The sequence below is a fragment of the Hibiscus syriacus genome, unplaced genomic scaffold (genome assembly GCF_006381635.1).
Source record: "Hibiscus syriacus cultivar Baekdansim isolate YM2019G1 unplaced genomic scaffold, ASM638163v2 tig00110163_pilon, whole genome shotgun sequence".
Classification (NCBI taxonomy): Eukaryota; Viridiplantae; Streptophyta; class Magnoliopsida; order Malvales; family Malvaceae; genus Hibiscus; species Hibiscus syriacus.
In genome coordinates, this window is record NW_024062610.1 from 134936 (window position 1) to 157033 (window position 22098).

Consider the following 22098-nt stretch of genomic DNA (forward strand, 5'->3'; position numbering starts at 1 on the left):
GTAAGATTTTGCTGTGCTGTGGTGCTCTGTAGACAGGCCAATAATAATACCATGTTACTATTTTTAATTCTGAATACCAACTATTGTTTTGTTTACTTCATTTCTTGGCTGTTACTCATGTAGATGATTATGGTGTTAGTATAATCTGATTATTGTTTATTGATACAGGGATCACCGAATTATTAGAATTAAAGTAGGAACAACTGCAAAATCCGATTTTGTAAAGCCTGATTCTATTGTTTTCTGTGGAACTCAACTGCCGGCAGACAAGAGAGTACATCAATAGATTGTTGTTGTTTTACGAAAGATTCTACTTTAAATGTTCAAATGGTTGAACATTGACAAACTCCCTTTGATTAGAAGTGATTAAATGACAAAATATCTTCTGTACCAAGTTGGGTAGGGATATCCTATTTTCATTATTTTCAAAGTCCAAGGTTCAAGATAAAGATAAGATGACCTCACAAGGCTCCTGACTAAAGAGCTGTTTACTGTTTAGTTGTTACAAGGCACAAGCCTCTTGTTCAGACACAGCTTGACTCGATTGGTCAGAAAAGGAGATGCTCATAATGGTTAGCAAGAACATGACAAACTTTAGCTCATTATTTTTATCCTATGCTATTCTCTCTACAAACTTCCCTCAATCTCCTTGGATACTTCATTAACTTTTGACATTTACATACATTTTCTTTGTTATTGGGTAGATTCAGCTTATTTAATTTTTCGAACGAGCTATTTTCCATGAAACTGATCTCTTGAACATGATGAAACATTTGGATCTTACAGTTCACATGCATCCCTTACGAGTTGGGGATTTATTTACGGCAAGAGAAAAACCTTGACAGCTAAAGGTCTATGATTGGGCCCGCTGTCATTTCATTTTTTTTCGAGAGACATTTTGTGTGGTTTTTCATCTTTTAATGAAGGGGGCTCTCTCTTGCATGATTAAGCCTTTTGGTCCCCCACAAACAAGACTACGTGTTCATGTCGAATAACTTCTTACGAGATTTCGTTTGTCGTCTGTTGATTTAGAATCCCTTTCACGACATAAAAGCTCAATTGCAGATCAAATTTTACATACATTCCAGGTTTGAAAAAATATGAAAAGCCTAGATTTTTGGACCCCATTAATTTAACAAAGTTTGCTCTTATTGCCACCATCAATTCCCACAAACTTATATATATTTCCCGTTTTGGTATGTTGTTTCTTCCACGTTTCTTTGGGACAGAGTTATTGTATAATTAACAACATTTCTTTTCTTTTTCTTTTTTGGTAAATGATTAACAACATTTCCGGGCAATAGCAAAAATGAAGCACGGCAGCAGAAGGCCATCATCAATGAAAACAACTTAATTTAAAAAAGGAAAAAATCTTTGGTTAAAAGTAATTTGGATTGCTTCCCTCTTCTTCTCTCTGTAATAATTTGAGATAAGTAAATATCTTTTATTTGACTTCTCATCCAAAAAAAGGCCTTTAAATTCCGAAACATATTAAGAGGTGTCGAGAACAGTACATGCTGGAATCTGGAAACAAAGAAGAAACATTCTGGAGGTAAGATCTATCTTCTTTCTTCATCGACTTTTATTATGTCTGTGCCTTTTAGTTTTGCTATTTGAATCTCAAATGTTTGGGACTATGCTAATGGCTAAATACATTGTCATCTGTTACTCATGACATTTTTCGTGGAATTAGTAAAAATAAATATGGCTGTCCCTTTTTTCCCATATGTATGGGGTAAGGAGAGGTAAGATAGTAGGTTATCCCCAACACCAAGTTAAGAGCAGCTTCCGTAAGAGACCTCCGAATTATGAAATGCCCTCCGTGGTACTCGATCCCACGACCTCAAGGTTAAGAACCTTATGCTCTACCAACTGAGTTGGATGGTCATTTCTTTTCGTGAAATTAGTGAAGATTGGATATTATCTCAAAATAATGGTTCATTCATTGCCTCAAACCCTATCTATCAAAAAAACAAAAATGAAGCCTGGCATTATTGGGGTAATAGAGTGGTGATCTTTTCTTGATTCATGGAGTTTTGAATAATAAGGGGTCTCACCTAGAGGTTGAGAACTACTATGGAGCATGATACTGACACTGTGTAGGAATGTTGATCAATCCGCTTGACATAACCGAAAAATACCTGAGGAACTTCTTCATTACTCTCGACACTCAGAGCAATGCTCTGCTTCTAATATTTCTCAGTGAATATTAGACTAGGAGGCTTTACTGTTAATGTCATTCCATTTGAACTTGTTGCGATTGCCTGATAGTTGGATTCGCTGTCTCCTACATAGTCACCACCCTGATGAAGTTCATTGCCTTGGGAGAGCTTTCATCTTTGCTAAATATTGCTATAATTATAAAGGATGGGTTTTTGCATTCCCATTGACTTCGTCCAAGCAAATCTCTCATCCTTGCATCATTGAAGCCAAGGCTGCTAAGGAAGCCGATGTAATCTCGGAATTCAATGTCATTGATGTCTAAAGGTGTTCCCCGGATATCATGAAGTTGGTTTGTCAAAGCAGTTCCATTTGTTGTTGATATTATATGTAGTGGTCATCAACGCATCATAACTTATCCGATGGCTGCCAGGCTCCACTTAGGGTTAAGAGCTTTCAACAAAGCTACCACACCTGCATGGTGTGCTGCCATTGATGTGCCTGGGCACTATACATAGTCTGTCACAAATACGTAATTGCCTGTTTTAGTGAAAGCCCTGTTTAGGGAGTGCGTTGTGAGTAGCTTGCCAAATGACTTCTGATATGTAGCAAAATGAGCTGGAGATTTCTCAATTTCAGATAGCTTAGTGGAAGTGAGCTATGTATTGAATCCATGAGTGATATGCTTGTTGGAGTAGAAAAACATTTCTTAATCATTATCTTGGTTGGACGATGATCTAAGAGTAACGGATAGATCAGCTCCATAACACGTGGGTTGAGAAAGAAGCAGGTTTATGTGAATGGTTCTTCTGGACTGTGTATGTCTTGTATTCTTCAGGTTCTGACATTGCATTGTTGATTTCAAGCGGCAAAAACAAAAGTAGCCACAAGATAACAGTGCTTAGTGTACAAATTCATCATTCTAGTCAATGCTTCACAGAGGGAAGAGTGTGGATCAGGAACATCTTTATGGATGATTATTTTTTCTAGCAGTCTTCAAGGCCCATGGTCTTTCTTCTGGGGTCATGTAGCAAAAATAACATATAGCCAGTCCAACAACAACGTTGTTAAGAAACTATCTTGTTGTTTTGTTTTTGCTTAAGATTTCCAAAATGATTCCACTGCCAATAAGTTTAGCTGATGAATAAGATATTTCGAAATTCCAATTCAAATTTGCTTGCTCATATAAAAAATTAAGAAACTGAAAACAATATCTGTTCTCTACAGGGAACATTATTGCCACACGAGTCTATGACTGACAGATCTATCTTAAAGCTTTAAATCTTCAAGATCAACAATCACGTGATATATTGATGAATAATTATGTTAAGAATGTGATTAGGAATTTAGGACCACCACAGGGCTCGCAACTATGTGGCTATTTTGATAAACCCACTTTAGATAACCGTAGGTCACTGGAGGAGCTTTACCGTACATCTGCACGCTCACAACAAATTTTTGCTTTTGGTATTTGTTTGTGAAGGTTAGGGTGGATGGCTCCACTGTGAATGTCGTTCCATAGGTTGTTTCCACAACAGCGTGGTAAACTGATTGGTCATCCCCCACATTGGTTACAACTTGTTGAAAGTATTAAAATGGTTTTCAAGTTTGGTAATCAATTTTGAAAAAATGGTTTTCAAAGTTTGATAAATGTTTCTTTGAAAATGGTTTTCAAAGTTTGGTAAATGTTTCTTTGAAAAATAGTTTTTCAAAATTTGGTAGATGTTGTTGAAAAATGATAATAGGATAATCACAATTAATCCCTAGGTTTTAGGGTATTTACAAGATTAAGTCCTTAAGTTTCAACTATAAATACCCTAGCACATTTAGCTTCAAAACCATCCCAAAAATCATTTATTTCTCCCAATACTAGAGAGTTTTCTTGTGAGTAGTGAGTGTTTTGTAAACACTTGTAAATTTTCTCTCTTAGTAAAAGATCTGCAGCAGTCTGGAGACGTAAGCACAATTGGCTGAACTCCGTTATCAATTTCGGGTATTATTTTTCCGCTTTTATTTTGCATTCTCACTAATCTGGTTATAGGGAAATTACTTGTACTTGGTTTATTTCCCAACAACTGGTATCAGAGCTTTTGGGTTGTGAATTTTGTCAATTTTTTGCGAGGTTACTATTCGGGTTACTATTCACGTGAATAGTGAAATTCGGTCGGCGATACGAGTTTGTCGACGGAGGTGTTCTAATACACGGCGGTTCGCAAAAATTGTCAGAAACGATCCAAACGAAGCCAGATTCGAGTGGGAGCGATGGCTGCAGACGAAGGGAATGTGAAAATTGAAAAGTTCGATGGTGCGGACTTTGGATTTTGGAAGATGCAAATTGAAGATTTTCTATACCAGAAAAATCTATATCAACCCCTCTCAGGAAAACAACCAGAGGGCATGAAGAATGAAGACTGAGCTCTTCTCGACAGACAAGCCCTCGGAGTTATCCGACTGACGTTATCCCGCAATGTTGCTTTCAACATAGCAAAAGGAAAAGACCACGGCGGGTCTTATGACGGCTCTCTCCAGTATGTATGAGAAGCCATCGGCCTCAAACAAAGTTCATTTGATGAGACGATTATTCAATTTGCGGATGACGGAAGGGGCATCGGTGGCACAACACCTAAATGAACTCAACACAATCACAACTCAGTTGAGTTCAGTGGAAATTGAATTTGATGATGAAGTTCGAGCTTTAATTCTCTTATCATCTTTACCAGACAGTTGGAATGCTACTGTTACAGCAGTCAGCAGTTCGTCGGGAAACAGCAAATTAAAATTCGACGATTTCGGGATATGGTACTGAGCGAAGAAATTCGACGGAGAGAATCGGGTGAAGCATCAACCTCCTCAGCCTTACACACGGAGTCCAGAGGGAGAACTTCAGAAAGAAATTCAAATCGTGGCAGATCGAAATCCAGAAGGGGAAAATCAAGAATAGGAAATAAAGATTTTACCTGTTATAATTGCGGCAAGAAGGGCCACTTCAAAAGAGATTGCCGAGCACCGAAGAAAAATACCGGCGCACAAGAATCTGCCAACATGACGGAGGAGACAGGTGATGTCATGATTTTAAGCGTCAACAGTCCGATTGAATCATGGATTTTGGATTCAGGGGCATCTTTCCACTCCACGCCATGCCAAGAAATCATGGAGAACTATGTCAGTGGTGATTTTGGGAAGGTTCATCTTGTTGATGATGAAACCTTGAAGATCGTCGGAAAAGGAGACATCCGACTAAAGCTGCCAAACCAGACCACCTGGAAGCTGACAGGAGTGAGGCATATTTCTGGTCTCAAAAGAAATTTGATTTCTGTAGGACAGCTTGATGGAGAAAGATACAGTACAACCTTTTCAGGTTGTGAATGGAAGATTACCAAAGGAGCACTCATCATTGCTCGTGGTAAGAAGACTGGTACTCTCTATGTAACCTTAAATTTAGAGAATATCATTACAGTAGCAGATGCTGATGGAAATCAAACCTATGGCACCAAAGGCTTGGCCATATGAGCGAGAAAGGGATGAAGACACTTTTGTCAAAGGGGAAGCTGTCGGATCTAAAGAATGTAGATGTCGGACTATACGAGGATTGCATCTTTGGCAAACAAAAAAAAAGTCAGCTTTGCAAAGATTGGTAAGACACCCAAGCCTGAAAAGTTAGAGTTAGTTCATACTGATGTATGGGGACCATCTCCAGTTCCATCTCTTGCAGGCTCATTATATTATGTCACCTTCATCGATGATTCTAAAAGGAAGGTGTGGGTTTATTTTTTGAAGAAAAAATCAGAAGTCTTTGATACCTTCAGAAAATGGAAGGCCATGGTGGAAAATGAGAATGGTATGAAAGTCAAGCGGTTGAGGTCTGACAATGGAGGAGAGTACAGAAATAGGAGATTCAGAGATTTTTGCGCAAATAATGGGATCAAGATGGAGACAACAGTTCCCATGACACCGCAGCAGAATGGCGTAGCAGAGCGCATGAACAGAACTCTGAATGAACGTGCCAGAAGCATGAGGATACATGCCGGATTGCCCAAATTTCTATGGGCTGAAGCTATTAACACTGCAGCTTACCTGATCAACCGTGGGCCCTCAGTTCCTTTGGATGGCAGAATACCAGAGGAAGTTTGGAGCAAGAAAAAAATAAACCTTTCACACTTAAGAGTGTTTGGTTGTATTTTTTATGTACACATAGACTCTGCTGAAAGAAGTAAACTTGATGCTAAGTCCAACAAATGTGTCTTTGTTGGTTACGGCGGTGATGAGTTCGGTTACTGGTTTTGGGACTATGAAAATCGGAAGATCATTAGAAGCAGAGATGATGTCATTTTTAATAAGAATGTGATGTACAAAGACAGGTCAACTGTAGAATCAAGCAGCTCCAATACCAAAGCTGAAACAAAGGAATTTGCTGAGTTTGAGGAGATTTCTGGAAATGATGTTCAGATCAGTCCTGAAGCAGTTCAAGAAGAACCAGGCACACCGGAACTAAGACGCTCCTCCAGAATTCTTAAACTAACCCAACGGTATTCTCCTTCTTTGCACTACTTGTTGCTGACTGACAATGGTGAACCAGAGTGCTATGATGAAGCAATGCAAGTGGATGATTCAGTCAAGTGGGAGTCTTCCATGAAAGATGAGATGGACTCGATTTTGTCAAATCAGACGTGGGAATTAGCTGAATTACCACCAGGCAAGAAAGCGCTTCACAATAAGTGGATTTACAGGATCAAAGAAGAGCACGATGGGAGCAAACGCTACAAAGCGAGATTGGTTGTCAAAGGTTTTCAGCAAAAAGAAGGTATTGACTACAATGAAATTTTCTCTCCAGTCGTGAAACTGTCTACAATCAGACTGGTGTTGAAAATTGTAGCTGCAGAGAATTTACATCTTGAGCAGTTAGATGTAAAGACAGCTTTCCTTCATGGTGATTTGGAGGAAGAAATCTATATGAGGCAGCCAGAAGGCTTCATAGAGGCAGACAAGAAAAACCTGGTATGTAGGTTAAAGAAGAGCTTGTATGGTTTAAAACAAGCTCCTAGACAGTGGTACAAGAAGTTCGATAGTTTCATGAGTAGCAGTGGTTTTACCAGATGCCAAGCAGATCATTGTTGCTACATCAAGAGGTTCGACAATAGCTTCATTATTTTATTGTTGTACGTTGATGACATGCTCGTTGCAGGCTCAGACATGCAAGAGATTATAAACTTGAAGCAAAAATTGTCAAAGCAGTTTGCTATGAAGGATATGGGCGCTGCAAAGCAGATTCTTGGGATGAGGATCAAGATAGACACAAAGTCAGGGACTTTGATATTATCACAGGCTGAGTACATCAACAAAGTACTCTCCAGGTTCAACATGCAAGATGCTAAACCAGTAAGTACACCTTTAGGTGTTCATTTCAGACTCTCCAAGAACAGTCACCAAAGACGGAGGAAGAACGTGCACACATGGTGAAGGTGCCGTACGCCTCAGCGATTGGAAGTCTGATGTATGCCATGGTTTGTACCAGACCAGATATTGCTCAAGCAGTGGGAGCTGTTAGCAGGTACATGAATAATCCGGGCAAGGTACACTGGGAAGCAGTCAAATGGATCCTCAGATATCTGCGGGGTACCACAAACAAAGCACTTTGTTTCAAAGGTGGAGATACGATACTGACAGGCTATGTAGATGCTGACTTAACCGGAAATGTTGACATCAGAAGGAGCACTACAGGGTATGTCTATACTCTAGGAGGAACCGCAGTGAGTTGGGTTTCTCAACTACAGAAGATAGTTGCTCTCTCCACAACTGAAGCAGAATATGTCGCTGTTACGAAAGCTAGCAAGGAGATGGTTTGGCTCCAAAGTTTCTTGGAAGAGTTAGGCAAGAAACAAGAAAACAATGTCTTGTATTGCGACAGTCAAAGTGCTATACATCTAGCAAAGAATCCGTCTTTTCATTCCAGGACAAAGCACATACAATTGCGATATCATTTTATCCGGTCTCTTCTGGAAGATGAGATTTTGAAACTTGAAAAGATCAGTAGAGCTCAAAATCCGACAGATATGTTGACAAAGACGGTGACTACAGACAAACTGAAGTTGTGTTCAACTTCAGTTGGCATGCTAGAGTAACAAGACTAGAAAAGCTGTTGCATTGATCGAGGTATGAAGACAGATTAAAATCAGTCTTCAAGTGGGAGATTGTTGAAAGTATTAAAATGGTTTTCAAGTTTGGTAACCAACTTTGAAAAAATGGTTTTCAAAGTTTGGTAAATGTTTCTTTGAAAATTGTTTTCAAAGTTTGGTAAATGTTTCTTTGAAAAATAGTTTTTCAAAGTTTGGTAGATGTTTGTTGAAAAATGATAATGGGATAATCACAATTAATCCCTAGGTTTTAGGGTATTTACACGATTAAGTCCTTAAGTTTCAACTATAAATACCCTAGCTCATTTAGCTTCAAAACCATCCCAAAAATCATTTCTTTCTCCCAATACTAGAGAGTTTTCTTGTGAGTAGTGAGTGTTTTGTAAACACTTGTAAATTTTCTCTCTTAGTAAAAGATCTGCAGCAGTCCGGAGACGTAAGCACAATTGGCTGAACTCCGTTATCAATTTCGGGTATTATTTTTCCGCTTTTATTTTGTATTCTCACTAATCTGGTTATAGGGAAATTACTTGTACTTGGTTTATTTCCCAACACAACTCTGGTAAAGTTCTTCACATTCGGAGAGCTTGCGTTAAAGATGGCAACAAATGATGGGTAGTTTATATCTGTTTGGTTTTGGCTGCAATTCCATTGGCTTCGTCTAAGAATAGCTTTCATCTCTGCTTCACTGTAGCCTAGACCACATAAGAAATCAACATAACCTTGCCAATCTATGTCATAGATGAGCCCGGGATCCATGGCTTTGTTTGGATTGATATGACCTGCCCCATAATCTAGAGGTGTTCCTGGAAGGTTAGTGGACTGGTCTGTCAAAATTGTTCCATTGTTGTCAATGGTATATGCTGTGGTCATCAAGGCTGATCGAATAGCTGCTGGACTCCATTCAGGGTGAACAGCTTTAAGCAAAGCTGTCACTCCAGCAACATGGGGTGCTGCCATTGATGTGCCTGAATATAATGCGTAATCTGAAGCCAATTGATAATTATCAACATATTGAACTGGAATTATTGGTGGAATTGCAGCCAACACATCGACCCCTGGAGAAATTATATCTGGCTTTAGAATGCTTGGGCTAATAGGGTTTGGTCCTCTGGAAGAGAAGTAGGCCACTTGTGGTGCTGGCTTTGTGCCGTAACTTGTGAGCGCGAATCTCATGATTTTTACTCTTGCGTCATCAGCTGCCTCTGTAGCATACTTTTTTATCAAAGCACCTGAAGAAGAAGGTAAAATCAGGCTTGGAATGCTGAGTCCATTAATTCCCTCCGGGGTCGAATCTGAGATAAGTATTCCTGCAGCTGCACCATTCCTTGAAAGCTCTCTCGCTTGCTCAAAAACGCTAATAATGCTGTTGTTATCACATATGACCACCTTTCCAAAGACTTCATTTTCACTCAATGCTCCAATGTTGCATATTGCTTTGTCAGAATCACCTTTGCCATAGTACAAAGGTGTATCTATAACTAAAACACGGTTTGGGAACTGTGATTTTCCTTCAAATGTTTGATTATTTCCTAAGGTCACCGTTGCAGTGAAACTCCGATCAAGAGTTCCTGCACCAACAGTAGTAATCCACGGTGCTGCATTTTGTGTAGTATAAGGTGCTCCATCATTCCCTGCGGAGCAGACAACAACAATTCCCTTCTCTATCGCTGAAAGGGAAGCAATGGCTATGACATCTTCGAAATAATCTATCTGACCAAAACCCAGAGATAGTGACATGATGTCAACACCATCTGCGATTGCTTGATCCATGGCAGCAAGAACGTCACTTTCTACAATTAATTCTCCAGATGATACTTTGTACATAGCAACATGTGCACCTGGTGCCAACCCCCGGGCTACACCCTGTGCATATCCGAATTGACTTGCACCTGGTACATGGTTACCTGCGGCGGTTGATGACGTGTGTGTTCCGTGTCCCAAATAGTCTCTTGGTGTATCGTCTGGTGAGTCCGACTCACCTGCAGCCTGACTTCCTTTGATAAATACTTGGGCGCCAATGAGTTTTCTATTGCAAGGAAAAGGGTCGATTGTACTATTCTGACACTTGCCCTTCCACCTAGTAGGAACTGCTGGCATTCCTTTTTCATTGAAACTCTCGCTCTCAGGCCAAATTCCTGAATCAATCATTCCTATAATCACGCCTTCACCATACGATGACGCATTGCACAGGCCAGATGAATGCCTTAACCCCATGAACTGAGGGGAGTGTGTGGTGAACAGTTTGCCAGATTTCTCCTCGTGCATGGCGATATGAGCCGGAGATTTCTTGATTTCCGATGCTTGAAAAGGTGTCAGCCTAGCACTGAACCCATGCATGACATGGTTGTAAGAGTAAAGTAGCTTGTCTTTGTCATGAACGGGTTTTGACAGCGATCGTAGGATGGTCCGGTGCCAAGTTTCATGGGTCAGAAAAGACGAAGGTTTTAGTGAAGGGTCCATATGGACTATGTACGTCTTGTATTCTTCAGGTTCCGACACTGCATTGTTGACTCCAAGCACGAAAAACAATAAAATAAATAGAATGAAAGGATGGTAATTGCAGAAACTCATCTTTCTAGTCTAGCAGATCGGCTAAAAACTAGGCTAGAAAGATCTACGTTTGATGATTGTCCCATCATTCCCACCCACACGTTTATATATACGTCAGAAATGAAACAAAAGACGACATGAACTGCATAACGTTAAATCCAACTTGATTTTGGCTCCATGTCCGGTTCCTTTTATGTATTGATTTCTCCAAAGTTCTGCTCATCAATGTTAGCTTCAACCTTTGTTATTTTTTGTTTGCCTTTTCTGTCATTATCTCACTTTGTTGCTAATGCTTATTAGTATCTCAATTATTTGCTCCTGTTCCCTTGCATGTTTCTGAATGTAAAATGTACTTTGTATTTTCATTTTCCTCAAACAGTTAGACTAATAATTACGCATAACTGTTTAATCCATTGATAGTAAACATCAAGCAGTTACATGTACTTTCCTATGTGAAAGATGGAAAAAAATTGTTTCTGAATGTAAGATGATATAATAATACATGTCATCTTAACAGAACGTTATTTTTTAATCAGTTAATTTAATTTAATAAAAAAATATTTTTATAAATTAAAAAATATAAAAAAAACAAAATAATATTTTATAGAATTCAAGGATGAAAAAGGAACGCCAACCGTTAAATACAACTCGATATTGGGTCCATGTTGTATTTCTTGTAAGTGTTGATTTCTCCTATGTTGTGCTCATCAATGTTAGATTGAAGGGCGGCAGAATTTTTGTTAGTCATATGTGTCAGTTTATGTTGGTTATGCTCATCAATGTTTGTGTTCCTATTTCCTATGTTTTCATTCTATCTCATGGAACAGCATGCTATTAACGAAGACGCGTAAGCCTAATACCGTCATTGGAAGTTTCTTTTGTTTCGAACAGTTGCATGAATTTTGCTGGTTACCGTATAAAACTTCACCATAAAATTATAAAAATGTAAATATATATAACTACAAAAGGATAGATAGAATTTTCCTAATTTTTAAACATATATGTATACAATAAATACTTATATTTTAATGAACAGTATGCAATTTCAATCCCTGGCAACCCAGATTTATTTTATTTGGAATTTTTAAAAATTTACATAAATACTTAAGAATTTGGTCCCTTCCTTCCCTCCGATTCATTAAATCTGAACAGCTGGTTGTTAATCTAGGGGCAATAATTGTAATTGTAAACTGGGCATGATTATTTGAATAAGTTATGGGCAATATGGGCTTAGCCTGTAAATGCCATAAACTATGATGAGAATTAGATCAGTATCAACAGAAAGGGCAGGGTATTCGGCCCAGAGAAAAATCCATTTAATATTTCCTTAGAAAATGTTTTGAGGGTCAAAATGGGACCAAATCATAATTCTATTACTGTATTAACAGACAAATTCATTATTTTAGAAGGGACTAGAAGACAAATTTTGCAACTTGGAGGGAACAGGGCCATTGCATTCGCCCCTAAATGCGGACGTCTACTGCGCGGATCTTATAATTGGAACTGTATTTACATGAAAAAATAAGGTGGCGAGGAAGGGATGCACATAGTTATTTGGCATAAATGAAGGTATCAAACGATCTACCTAACCTAACCTAGCCTAACAAAATATCTGTCAAAATCATATTATCGACAAAAGAAGATGAAAAATGAGAAACCAAAACAGGTGGGAATAAATAAACAAAAGGCAAATATTGAGACATTCATAGAGCAGGGTATCATCCCACATGGGGGCACATGCTTTTACTTTAGATTTAGATACCCTTCCGGCTTCCCTCCCTTGAGATGATGGTTTCACATCCATCTCTCTCTCACACACAAGTTATTCTCAAACAGATCATCAAAACCCGAACAATAAAACTTACCTCCAATTTGTAATAACCAACCCCTACTATATAAACTGACGCACAACAAAGAGTGTTGGGTGAGAACCGATGCATACGACGCCGAGAATGCACGCCAAGACAGACTCAGAGCCAGAGGTAACCAGCCTCGCCACATCATCGCCAACGAGGTCACCGCGGCGTCCAGTTTACTATGTGCAGAGCCCTTCCCGTGATTCACACGATGGAGAAAAGACCACGACCTCGTTCCATTCAACGCCGGTGCTCAGCCCCATGGGTTCACCACCGCACTCCCATGCCTCCGTGGATCGCCACTCGCGTGAGTCGTTGTCGAGTCGGTTTTCAGGGTCGCTTAAACCCGGATCCCGCAAGGTCTTGCCAAACGACGGGTCGTCTAGGGGGGGAGCACATAGGAAGGGACATAAGCAGTGGAAAGAATGTGATATGATTGAAGAAGAAGGGCTCATTGATGATGGAGAGTGTGAGAAGGGACTTCCTCGGTGTTGCTACTTTTTAGCTTTTGTTCTTGGCTTCTTCATTTTGTTCTCAATGTTTTCTCTGATTCTCTGGGGAGCTAGCAGACCCCAAAAGCCCAAGATTACCATGAAGGTAATCGGCCGGTCTCTCATTCGTTTCTTTTGAGCTTTTTAGATTGAATTACGAGATGGGTTATGATTGATTTGCTTTGTTTCATCTTTCAGAGTATAAAATTTGAGCAATTCAAGATCCAAGCTGGTTCGGATTCCACAGGGGTGGCAACAGATATGATCACCATGAACTCCACAGTGAAAATGATTTATAGAAACACTGGAACGTTTTTCGGCGTCCATGTCACCTCAACTCCTCTTGATCTCTCATATTCTCAAATCAACATCGCTTCAGGAGCCGTAAGTCTAGTCCCAAAAAACACATTACATTTGCACTATACTAAAATGTTAATTATGTCATTTGGATTAATATTTATTGAATCTGGTGTTTCAGATGAAGAGATTTTATCAATCTAGGAAGAGCCAAAGGTCTGTCACTGTAACTGTAATGGGAAACAAGGTTCCTTTATACGGAAGTGGAGCAAGTTTGAGCAGTTCAACAGGAACCACATCTCATCCAGTTTCACTTAAACTGAGCTTCGTTGTCCGATCAAGAGCTTATGCGCTGGGCAAACTGGTGAAGCCCAAGTTCTACAAGAAAATTGAATGCGACATAACTTACGATCCCAAGAAACCCAACGTCCCCATTTCACTAAAGAAATCTTGCCTATACGACTGATAAAAGATCGAATCACATGGAAAACACGCTGAAGACACTTTATTTATTTATTTTGTTAATCTGTTCTGTTGTCGAAAAAGATTGAAGTGAAGGAGAAAAACAGCTAAGCGGACAGGGATTGAGGAACGCGGTTGTAAGTTTGTTGGGGATGCCCATGTGCCCACTGAGTCAGAAACAGCACATACGTTGAATTCGGTGATTACTTGTGAGTGACAAATTTTTTCTATTTTTTAATGTAAAATTATTTATTATTATTATTGCTGATAGAAAGTGGTTAGGCGCAGACTCTATGGTTTTTCTTTTATGTTGCAAGTTGCAACAAATAGTTTGAAGCTCCTCTATACAGCCCTCCTAGGCCACTATATATCTCCTTCAAAAGAGTGGTCTAACGCAGTTAGAGAAAACTGAGATTAAGACATTGGAATTCCACAGCAGGCTCAAGCTGAAACCATTGATTTTGCTGCAGTAAAACGCTTGGGCATGTGATGTGCAGGGAATGTCCTAGCATACACGTAACATATGTTTCTCATCTTCTTAACTGCACATGCATACACCTAATGAATATAATTCAGTTTACGTTAGAATAAGAAAAGGAAAACAACAAATAAACAAGAGGCCTTACCAGGATTCAGGGGTCGGTGATCATTAATCAATTACTAAATGGTCACAAAATGAGTGATTTAGGATCAATAATGGCGATCTGCGTTCTTAAATTGATTTTTAGACAGTAAATGTTGATTTTGTTTAAAGTTGTTTTACTGAGCTGCAACTTGTAAATACTTAATGCATACACGAAATAGTAAATTGATGGTATATAAATATGACTGATTACTTACCTAATCTAATAAAGTCTCCCATAACTACCGCAGCTAGCCCGAAAAACTTGATTCGAATTAGATTATCTAAATCGATTTATTCGACTTAATATATAATATTAACTTACATATGATGATCAAAATTGATATGAGACTCGAATCATACCCGATCCAAAATTTAGCTGACCTAATATGAACTCATATCTAGTTTGACCCAAACCGAAAACAACCCAAACCGAAAAAGTAACTCGGATTAACCCGAACTGAAAAATAACCGAAACCGATAGCAATACAAACTGAATTTAACCTAGTCTGAAAGCAACCCAAACTGAATTTAACCCAGTCTGAAAGCAACCCAAATGAAAATTAATCCGAACCGAAAGTAATCTGAACTGAAAATCTATATATACTTTATTAGACTTATAACTGAACTAAGCTTGAATGATAAGATTAACAAACAAGAAGACCTATTTTTACAAGAATATATCAATAATTCAGTATATACCTGATTAGACTCATAACAAATTCAACCCGAATTGACATGATCAAAAGGTTGACCCAAGTCGATGACAATCGATTCTATATTGACCCAACTCGAAAGTTAACCAATCCGAAACGAAAACAATCGGTCCAATAATCACCTGACCCGGAAATTGACCCGACCCGATTTATCACTGCAAACACTCATTTTCATCTCTATATATATATATATATATTATATAGTTTGCAAATGATTTTTGAAAATACGTATATAATATATAGTTTTTAAAATATTTTTGAAAACTATATAATATATAGTTTTGAAAACATTTTAGAAAATATGTATATATTATATGGTTTTTAAAATCATTTTTGAAAACTTATATAATATATAGGTTTTTAAAATATTTTTGAAAACATATGATATATAATATTTTTAAAACATTTTTGAAAACATATAATATATAAGTTTTGAAAACATTTTCGAAAACATATATATTATATAGTTTTTAAAACATTTTTTTTGAAAATATATATAATATATAATTTTTAAAAATATTTTTTGAAAATATATTATTTTGAAAAACATTTTTTTAGGGTTTTGAAAACATTTTTAAAGCATTTAATATATATATATATATATATATATATATATATATTATTTATTTATTTATTATGTTTTTGCATGGTCCGAATGAAAGGGTCCACGTCTGGTCCAACAAGCCCAACCGGGTAGCCTGACCCAGGAGACCCGGTTGGGCCCAAATGCATTAGGGTTCCCACAGTTAGCTAGGCGCCACACATCAAGGAGGTTGAGGGTCAAGTCTGAAATGGTCGGCCGGAATCCCGGGACTGACCCATCCCGGGATGACCGGCCAAAACAACCAACGAGCCCCGTATTTCAGAACAGACGAACGGCCGGTGGTGGGTATAAATACCCCACCACAACACTGCAAAGGGAGGAAACCGGAGAACAAACGGCCACAAGAACACTAAACCCACGACCAATGAGCCAAACACAACGACCCAATGAGAGATCGAAACCCGAGAGTCACAGCCAACAGTGGATAGCCACAAAAACAACACACACCGAGAACAACAGAGCAACCAAACATCGATCACAACAACAATACACAACATCAACCGAGATCGGAGAACCGACCACGGAAACAAAAAAGCAAAGAACCAAACGATTTAAAACCCACATGCAAAAAGAGCAAATGCAGTAAACAACCAAAAGCTGAGCAAAATAAGGAGCAAGCACTGGGAAGACGAAGGGCCTCGCCGTAAAAGGTAAAAGTCGAATGTGTTTTCCTTAGATCTACGCGATTTGGGTTTGGTTATGGTGATTCGGGGTTTAAATCTGACCTAAGGATGACGAGAGGAACATTTTGGGGCTATTTGGTTTTTTCCGGGCGCCATCGCCGGCGGTCGGAGCGACAACGTTAGGGCAGAGAGGGGTCGAGGAAGATGATCGGCCGGTTTTGCAAGGGAGAGAATTTGAGATCATTCTCTCGGTTGGGAGAGAAAGTGCATAGAAGAAAATATGAAAATGAAATGGAAGGGGGCATTTTTGGGTATTTATATACCAATGACCATTTTACAAATAGGGAATTCTTAAATTCTCTCCGCAGTCCCTGGTATTTTGAATCGCTTTTCGTTTCGGTCACCATTTGTAATTTTGCCCTCGAATTAGTAATTTAATTAATTTGATCATGGTATATATTTTTATATCTTTGTGAATTGAGTCATAACTTTCTACTTTTTTTCAGCCCATTTTAATGCCAATTTAACCCGTTAATTCCAATTTTTAATTTGATTCTCTAAGTTTTATTTTATTTTATCAATATTATTATTATTATTTCCTTCATATTATTTTTATTTTATTTCTTTTAAATTTTATCTTTTTTATTTATTTATTTTTTAATCTTTTTCTTTTTTCCCTTTTTTATTTTATTTTTATCTATTGTATTTTTTCCTCTTTGACTTGTTCCTTTTTATTTATTTTTCTTCTTCTTCACTTATTAATTTTTTTCATTCTTTTGACTTATTATTTTTTTTGTTTTTGATTCATTTAATATTTGTTTATTGTTTTTTATCTAACATTTTCGATTTTTCTTTTAGAAGAATTTCAACCAATCAGAGGTAAACAATTCGAATCGGATTTTTAAATTCTTAATTTTCGCAATTAAAGACAACCGATAAATTAATTACTACCGAAGGGGCGGTTCAAGGATGCTAATCCTTCCTTGACCGTAACTAACTCCTGAACCGACACGTTTCCGGTACAACGCAGATCGGGTAAGATGGTGTCCGACCTACCTAAATATTTTTAAAATGATCGGTGGCGACTCTAACCTAATTAATCAAGTCGAAGCCCAATTCCAGGCCCAACCGAAAGACGGTCGCAATAATCACACACCCGAGTAAAACCCGAACCAGATCCTATCGGACCTGAATAAAATTAAACCAAATATAATCTAGACCCGAAATGACCTCAAACCTGATCCGAATGAACCGTTTAACACCTCTAACTGCAGCGTGGAGGACATCATCAGTTATCACTCCCCAAAGTCCAACACCTGTTAAATACTTGCTATTTTTTAAACCATTTGTATTTGATATATTAATTAATTATTTCAAATCAGATTTTATAGAGTTGATCGGAAACCTGATATTGTATACAAAATATTATAAAAATAAATATAAAGAGAATAATCAAGAGCAAGACCAATATAGACATAAAAAAATATAAGGATAAAATTGAAAATTTTATGAAGTTTAAGTACTAAATATTACTTTGTCATTTTTACTCCCCCCCCCCCTCCAAATGGGAAATGGCTTTCCCTCAGCAACAGTTTCAACAAGAACAACCATCTATAAGTTTCAGGTAAGCCCCTAAACAAAAAAGATCGATTTCTCGGTTATTACAAAAATAAATTTTGATTTTCTGCTAAAGAGAAAACAAAACCCTAAAAATGCTATTTGAATCTGTTTCTTTCTAATATGTTTGGTCTCAGGAACTTGTACGCAATCGATACTCAGATTTCACCGTCACTTGCTTATTACGACACGCCTAATTTACAAGAATCGTCGCAGCATCCTCCTTATATCCCTCCTTGTAAGCCCTTTTTCTTTCTTTCTTTTTTATATTTTGTCTATTTAGTCGATGAGGAATTATATGTTGATAAATTAAAAACCGAGCTTCGTTTCTGCTAGTTAGCGTCAACTTACAACATTTATCTCTCTCCTTTTATTTTAAGAACCAAATTGGAACATTGTTGTTTAATATCTCTGGGATTTAGTTGCATTCTTTGAAAACGGCCTTAGAACAACTGGGTTTGTTGGGTTTTATTTATTGTTTTTATTGGTTCAGTTCATGTTGTTGGGTTTGCCCCGGGTCCGATTCCGTTGGCTGAAGGGAGTGATGGAGGAGCTGAGATGCAATGGAACAACGGGGTTGAACCTAAAAGGAAGAAACTAAAGGAACAAGATTTTTTAGAGAACAACTCGCAGATATCTTCTGTTGACTTTTTGCAAACACGGTCAGTCTCGACAGGGTTAGGTTTGTCACTTGACAATAATAATAATCTGATGGCTTCTTCAGGTGATTCAGCTTTGTTGTCACTTATTGGTGATGACATAGATTATGAATTGATGCGACAGGATGCAGAGATTGATAGGTTTCTCAAAGTGCAGGTCAGTCTTTGTTGTCTCTAGCATCCTTTTTTTACATATAGTTAATTGGAAATAAAATGTTTCATTATCTTCCATGATTGTTGCAAGGATTGATTTATTATTTAAGGTCGTCATTCACACCATATGTGGATAGATATAGATTTTACAATCATTTAATAATTGTATATTATCATGCTTTTGAGCTAAAAATTTGCTGTTACTGTTTGTTTCACATTTTCTTTGCAGTTTGCTGTGGTTAATGATTCTGTTAGCTCTGGATAAGGAAATTATTTCATATTTGCGTATATGATTGTGGTTATTGTGTCCTAACTGCATGGTGGTTTTGAGGATGACTTGAACATTTGCTTGTCGGGCATATGTTCATTATGTTTTCCCTTTAACATTTAACTTTTAGTATTGGACTTTTTTTATAGAAGTGTTCTTTCCCATGATATTGTCATTATTTTGTAGAAGTGATAGCAAGTAAAATATGTTTTAGACCATCTGTAATTTCCTTTTGTCACTGATTATAGTTTTCTTCATCATGTGCTTTGTTCTGCAGTTGTTTTCTCAAAATAAACTGTTATTTGTAGAAATGAAGGCAATTTTATCTATGATTGAAATTAACTGATATTTTTTGACCTCCACAGAAACAATGCTAACTTCAATTCATCAGTTTTGGTGAACCTATCATGCTCAGTTATTCTATAATCCACGGATGTTTCTGTTCTCCACACTTTGAATTAAAATCTTCCCTGAAGATGATTTATAAGGATTATTCTTTTTTTCTTTTTCTTCTTCTTCTTCTTCTTTTCCTCTCTCCTTCAGGACCTTCACGAGGTTCTGATTTTAGTTGTGTGTGTATTATTTGTTAATGGTTGTAAGTGAAAATGAAATAGTATAATTATATTGAGTGTGGTGGTGAGGTTCATGGCGGTGAAACCTACTTTTCGTTGTTTGTTTTAATATCAACTTGCTATCCTTGTCACACAATATATATTTTTAATTATCAAACATTTCTGAATTTTACTTTTTGGTGAAAATGCTTCTAATCTGCTCTTCTTTAATTAGGGTGACCGATTACGACAGTCTGTGTTAGAGAAGGTTCAAGTGAACCAGTTTCAGACAATTTCACTTGTGGAAGAGAGATTTTTTCAGAAACTTCGTGAAAAGGAAGCAGAAGTGGAGAATATAAACAAGAAGAACATGGAACTTGAAGAGCATATGGAGCAATTGACCACGGAAGCAGGTGCCTGGCAGCAACGTGCCAGATACAATGAGAACATGATTACTGCTCTCAAGTTGAATCTTCAGCAAGTTTATGCTCAAAGTAGAGATATTGAAGAAGGATGTGGGGATAGTGAGGATGATACAGCTTCATGTTGCAATGGCCGAGCCATTGATTTCCACCTGCTCTGCAAGGATAATAGCAACAAGAAAGAGTTGATGACTTGTAAAGCTTGTGCAGTGAATGAAGCGTGTATGCTCTTGTTACCTTGTAGGCATCTCTGCCTGTGTAAGGGTTGTGAAAGTAAGCTTAGTTTTTGCCCCATATGCCAGTCATCCAAGTTTATTGGTATGGAGGTCTTTATGTAATGATATACGTATCAAAGCTTTAATATAATACTAAAGTTATATCCAGCTATCTTGTGAAATGGCGGTTGCCAATTGCCAGTTGCTTGCTAGTTTGCTGCTCAAAGGCCCTTTTTAACATCAGAAAATGTATTGCATTTCATATTAAGAATTCGACACCTTCACTAACTTAAGTTGTTGGATGAGTTTTGATTGTCACGGTCTTTTTTTTTTTTTTTTTGGTTCTGTTATAGGTAGTTTTTGTGTCTGCGTTGCATGTGCTGCTTGGTTTTATGTATTTTAAGAAGCAAGTTTTAGAACACGGCTAGATCAACACGTGTTTAAGGGTTTTGGGGTATGTTTATGAAGTTAGTTTAGGTTGAGGTAAATCCCAGGCTTGTACGGAATGCTTCATGGATAGTGAGGAAAGGTCTCTCTTCCGGTATTTGGTTATATAAAATGTTTGAAGCTCTGAATTACAAGGAAGGATGTCTGCAGCAGAACATCATCAGTCAATCGCATACTTCTTGATATGAACTGCTTACACTTGCTTTTTGTTAGGCTTAATTTTATATAACTAAAATGATACTCCAAGGTAATTGAGGCATGGATCCATGTTTCTGATGTTTAGCCATTAACGTGGTTACGATGTTTCGGAGATGTTAATGTCTGAAGTGTCACGCATCTTATATGCTATTATTTACTGTTGGCGATTGTACTGGTGGTGATTTTTTTTCTTTCTTTCTTTCTACAATCAGATTAAAATATTGACAAGTATTTTGTTTTTTTGTTTTTTTAATAATTCTATTATATCAAATTATTGTCATTTTATTAGAGCCTGCTTTGCACGACTCTTCAAAGTTTGCATCCCTCCTTTCTTTTGGAAACGTGTCTTCTTTCTGAAAAAAAAAGAAAGAAACGTGTCTTCTTGAATTTGATATTTGTATCCTAATGTAAAAGTGAAAACACCTTAACCTGATTACCTGAATCAATTTATTTGATATGATATTTTATATAAACTCGAACATAATGACTAAACTTGATCCAAAACTTGAACTATACCAGACCCAAACCAAAATCGATCAAAGTTTTAGTTGAACCAATATGGATCCATATCCAATTTGATCTAGATCGAAAATAACACAAATCAAAATTAACACCGAAAGCAACCAAAATCGAAAATAATTCGAACCGAATTTAACTCAATCTGAAAGTAACCCGAACAAAATATAATCTGAACCTAAAGCAACCCAAACCGAAAGCAATTCAAATTTAATTTAACCAAATCCAATTAAAACTGAACATTGACCCGATTTTTAACCCGATAAATGAGTAAAAGTGATTGAATAGTTTATTGTTATTATATATTTGTTAGCAATATGATGAATAGTAAAACGATGCATGTTTTATTCTCTTTTTACATTATATTACCAGTTAATCACCACCTTTGATAATAGTTTAATAACCACAATAAATGAGTAAAAGTGACTGAATAATTTATTGTTATTATATATTTGTTAACAATATAATGAATAGTAAAATGATGCATGTTTTATTCCTTTTTTTGTAATATATTACTAATTAATCACCACATTTAAT

The 22098-nt window shown here is 37.3% G+C and overlaps 3 protein-coding genes across 3 annotated transcripts; 2 read left to right on the forward strand and 1 right to left on the reverse strand.

Moving 5' to 3' along the window:
- Window positions 1-3498: 3498 nt before the first annotated feature.
- Window positions 3499-10865, reverse strand: LOC120216753 (subtilisin-like protease SBT3). The gene is made up of 2 exons (XM_039214095.1): window positions 8828-10865; window positions 3499-3707 (listed from the first exon to the last, which is right to left on the reverse strand). The coding sequence occupies exons 1-2, from the start codon at window positions 10863-10865 to the stop codon at window positions 3499-3501; spliced, it is 2247 nt and encodes a 748-aa protein (XP_039070026.1).
- Window positions 10866-12564: 1699 nt separating this feature from the next.
- LOC120216645 lies at window positions 12565-14237 on the forward strand. The gene is made up of 3 exons (XM_039213998.1): window positions 12565-13297; window positions 13390-13575; window positions 13670-14237. The coding sequence occupies exons 1-3, from the start codon at window positions 12779-12781 to the stop codon at window positions 13952-13954; spliced, it is 990 nt and encodes a 329-aa protein (XP_039069929.1). The 5' UTR covers window positions 12565-12778; the 3' UTR covers window positions 13955-14237.
- A 3840-nt stretch (window positions 14238-18077) lies between these two features.
- Window positions 18078-20589, forward strand: LOC120216644 (probable BOI-related E3 ubiquitin-protein ligase 2). The gene is made up of 4 exons (XM_039213997.1): window positions 18078-18139; window positions 18270-18370; window positions 18626-18948; window positions 19999-20589. Exons 1-4 carry the CDS (start codon window positions 18087-18089, stop codon window positions 20521-20523), a joined length of 1002 nt encoding a protein of 333 aa, XP_039069928.1. The 5' UTR covers window positions 18078-18086; the 3' UTR covers window positions 20524-20589.
- The last annotated feature ends 1509 nt before the right edge of the window (window positions 20590-22098 follow it).

Excerpts from the sequence above, each read along its gene's own strand:
- LOC120216753 (XM_039214095.1), bottom strand. The coding sequence starts at position 10,865 with ATGAGTTTCTGCAATTACCATCCTTTCATTCTATTTATTTTATTGTTT. Across the intron at positions 3,708-8,827 it reads TGTGTTGGGAAATAAACCAA|TTTACCACGCTGTTGTGGAA; the intron begins GTACAAGTAATT and ends ATGACCAATCAG.
- LOC120216645 (XM_039213998.1), top strand. The coding sequence starts at position 12,779 with ATGCATACGACGCCGAGAATGCACGCCAAGACAGACTCAGAGCCAGAG. Across the intron at positions 13,298-13,389 it reads AGCCCAAGATTACCATGAAG|AGTATAAAATTTGAGCAATT; the intron begins GTAATCGGCCGG and ends TTCATCTTTCAG. Across the intron at positions 13,576-13,669 it reads TCAACATCGCTTCAGGAGCC|ATGAAGAGATTTTATCAATC; the intron begins GTAAGTCTAGTC and ends CTGGTGTTTCAG.
- LOC120216644 (XM_039213997.1), top strand. The coding sequence starts at position 18,087 with ATGGCTTTCCCTCAGCAACAGTTTCAACAAGAACAACCATCTATAAGT. Across the intron at positions 18,140-18,269 it reads CAACCATCTATAAGTTTCAG|GAACTTGTACGCAATCGATA; the intron begins GTAAGCCCCTAA and ends GTTTGGTCTCAG. Across the intron at positions 18,949-19,998 it reads ATAGGTTTCTCAAAGTGCAG|GGTGACCGATTACGACAGTC; the intron begins GTCAGTCTTTGT and ends TTCTTTAATTAG.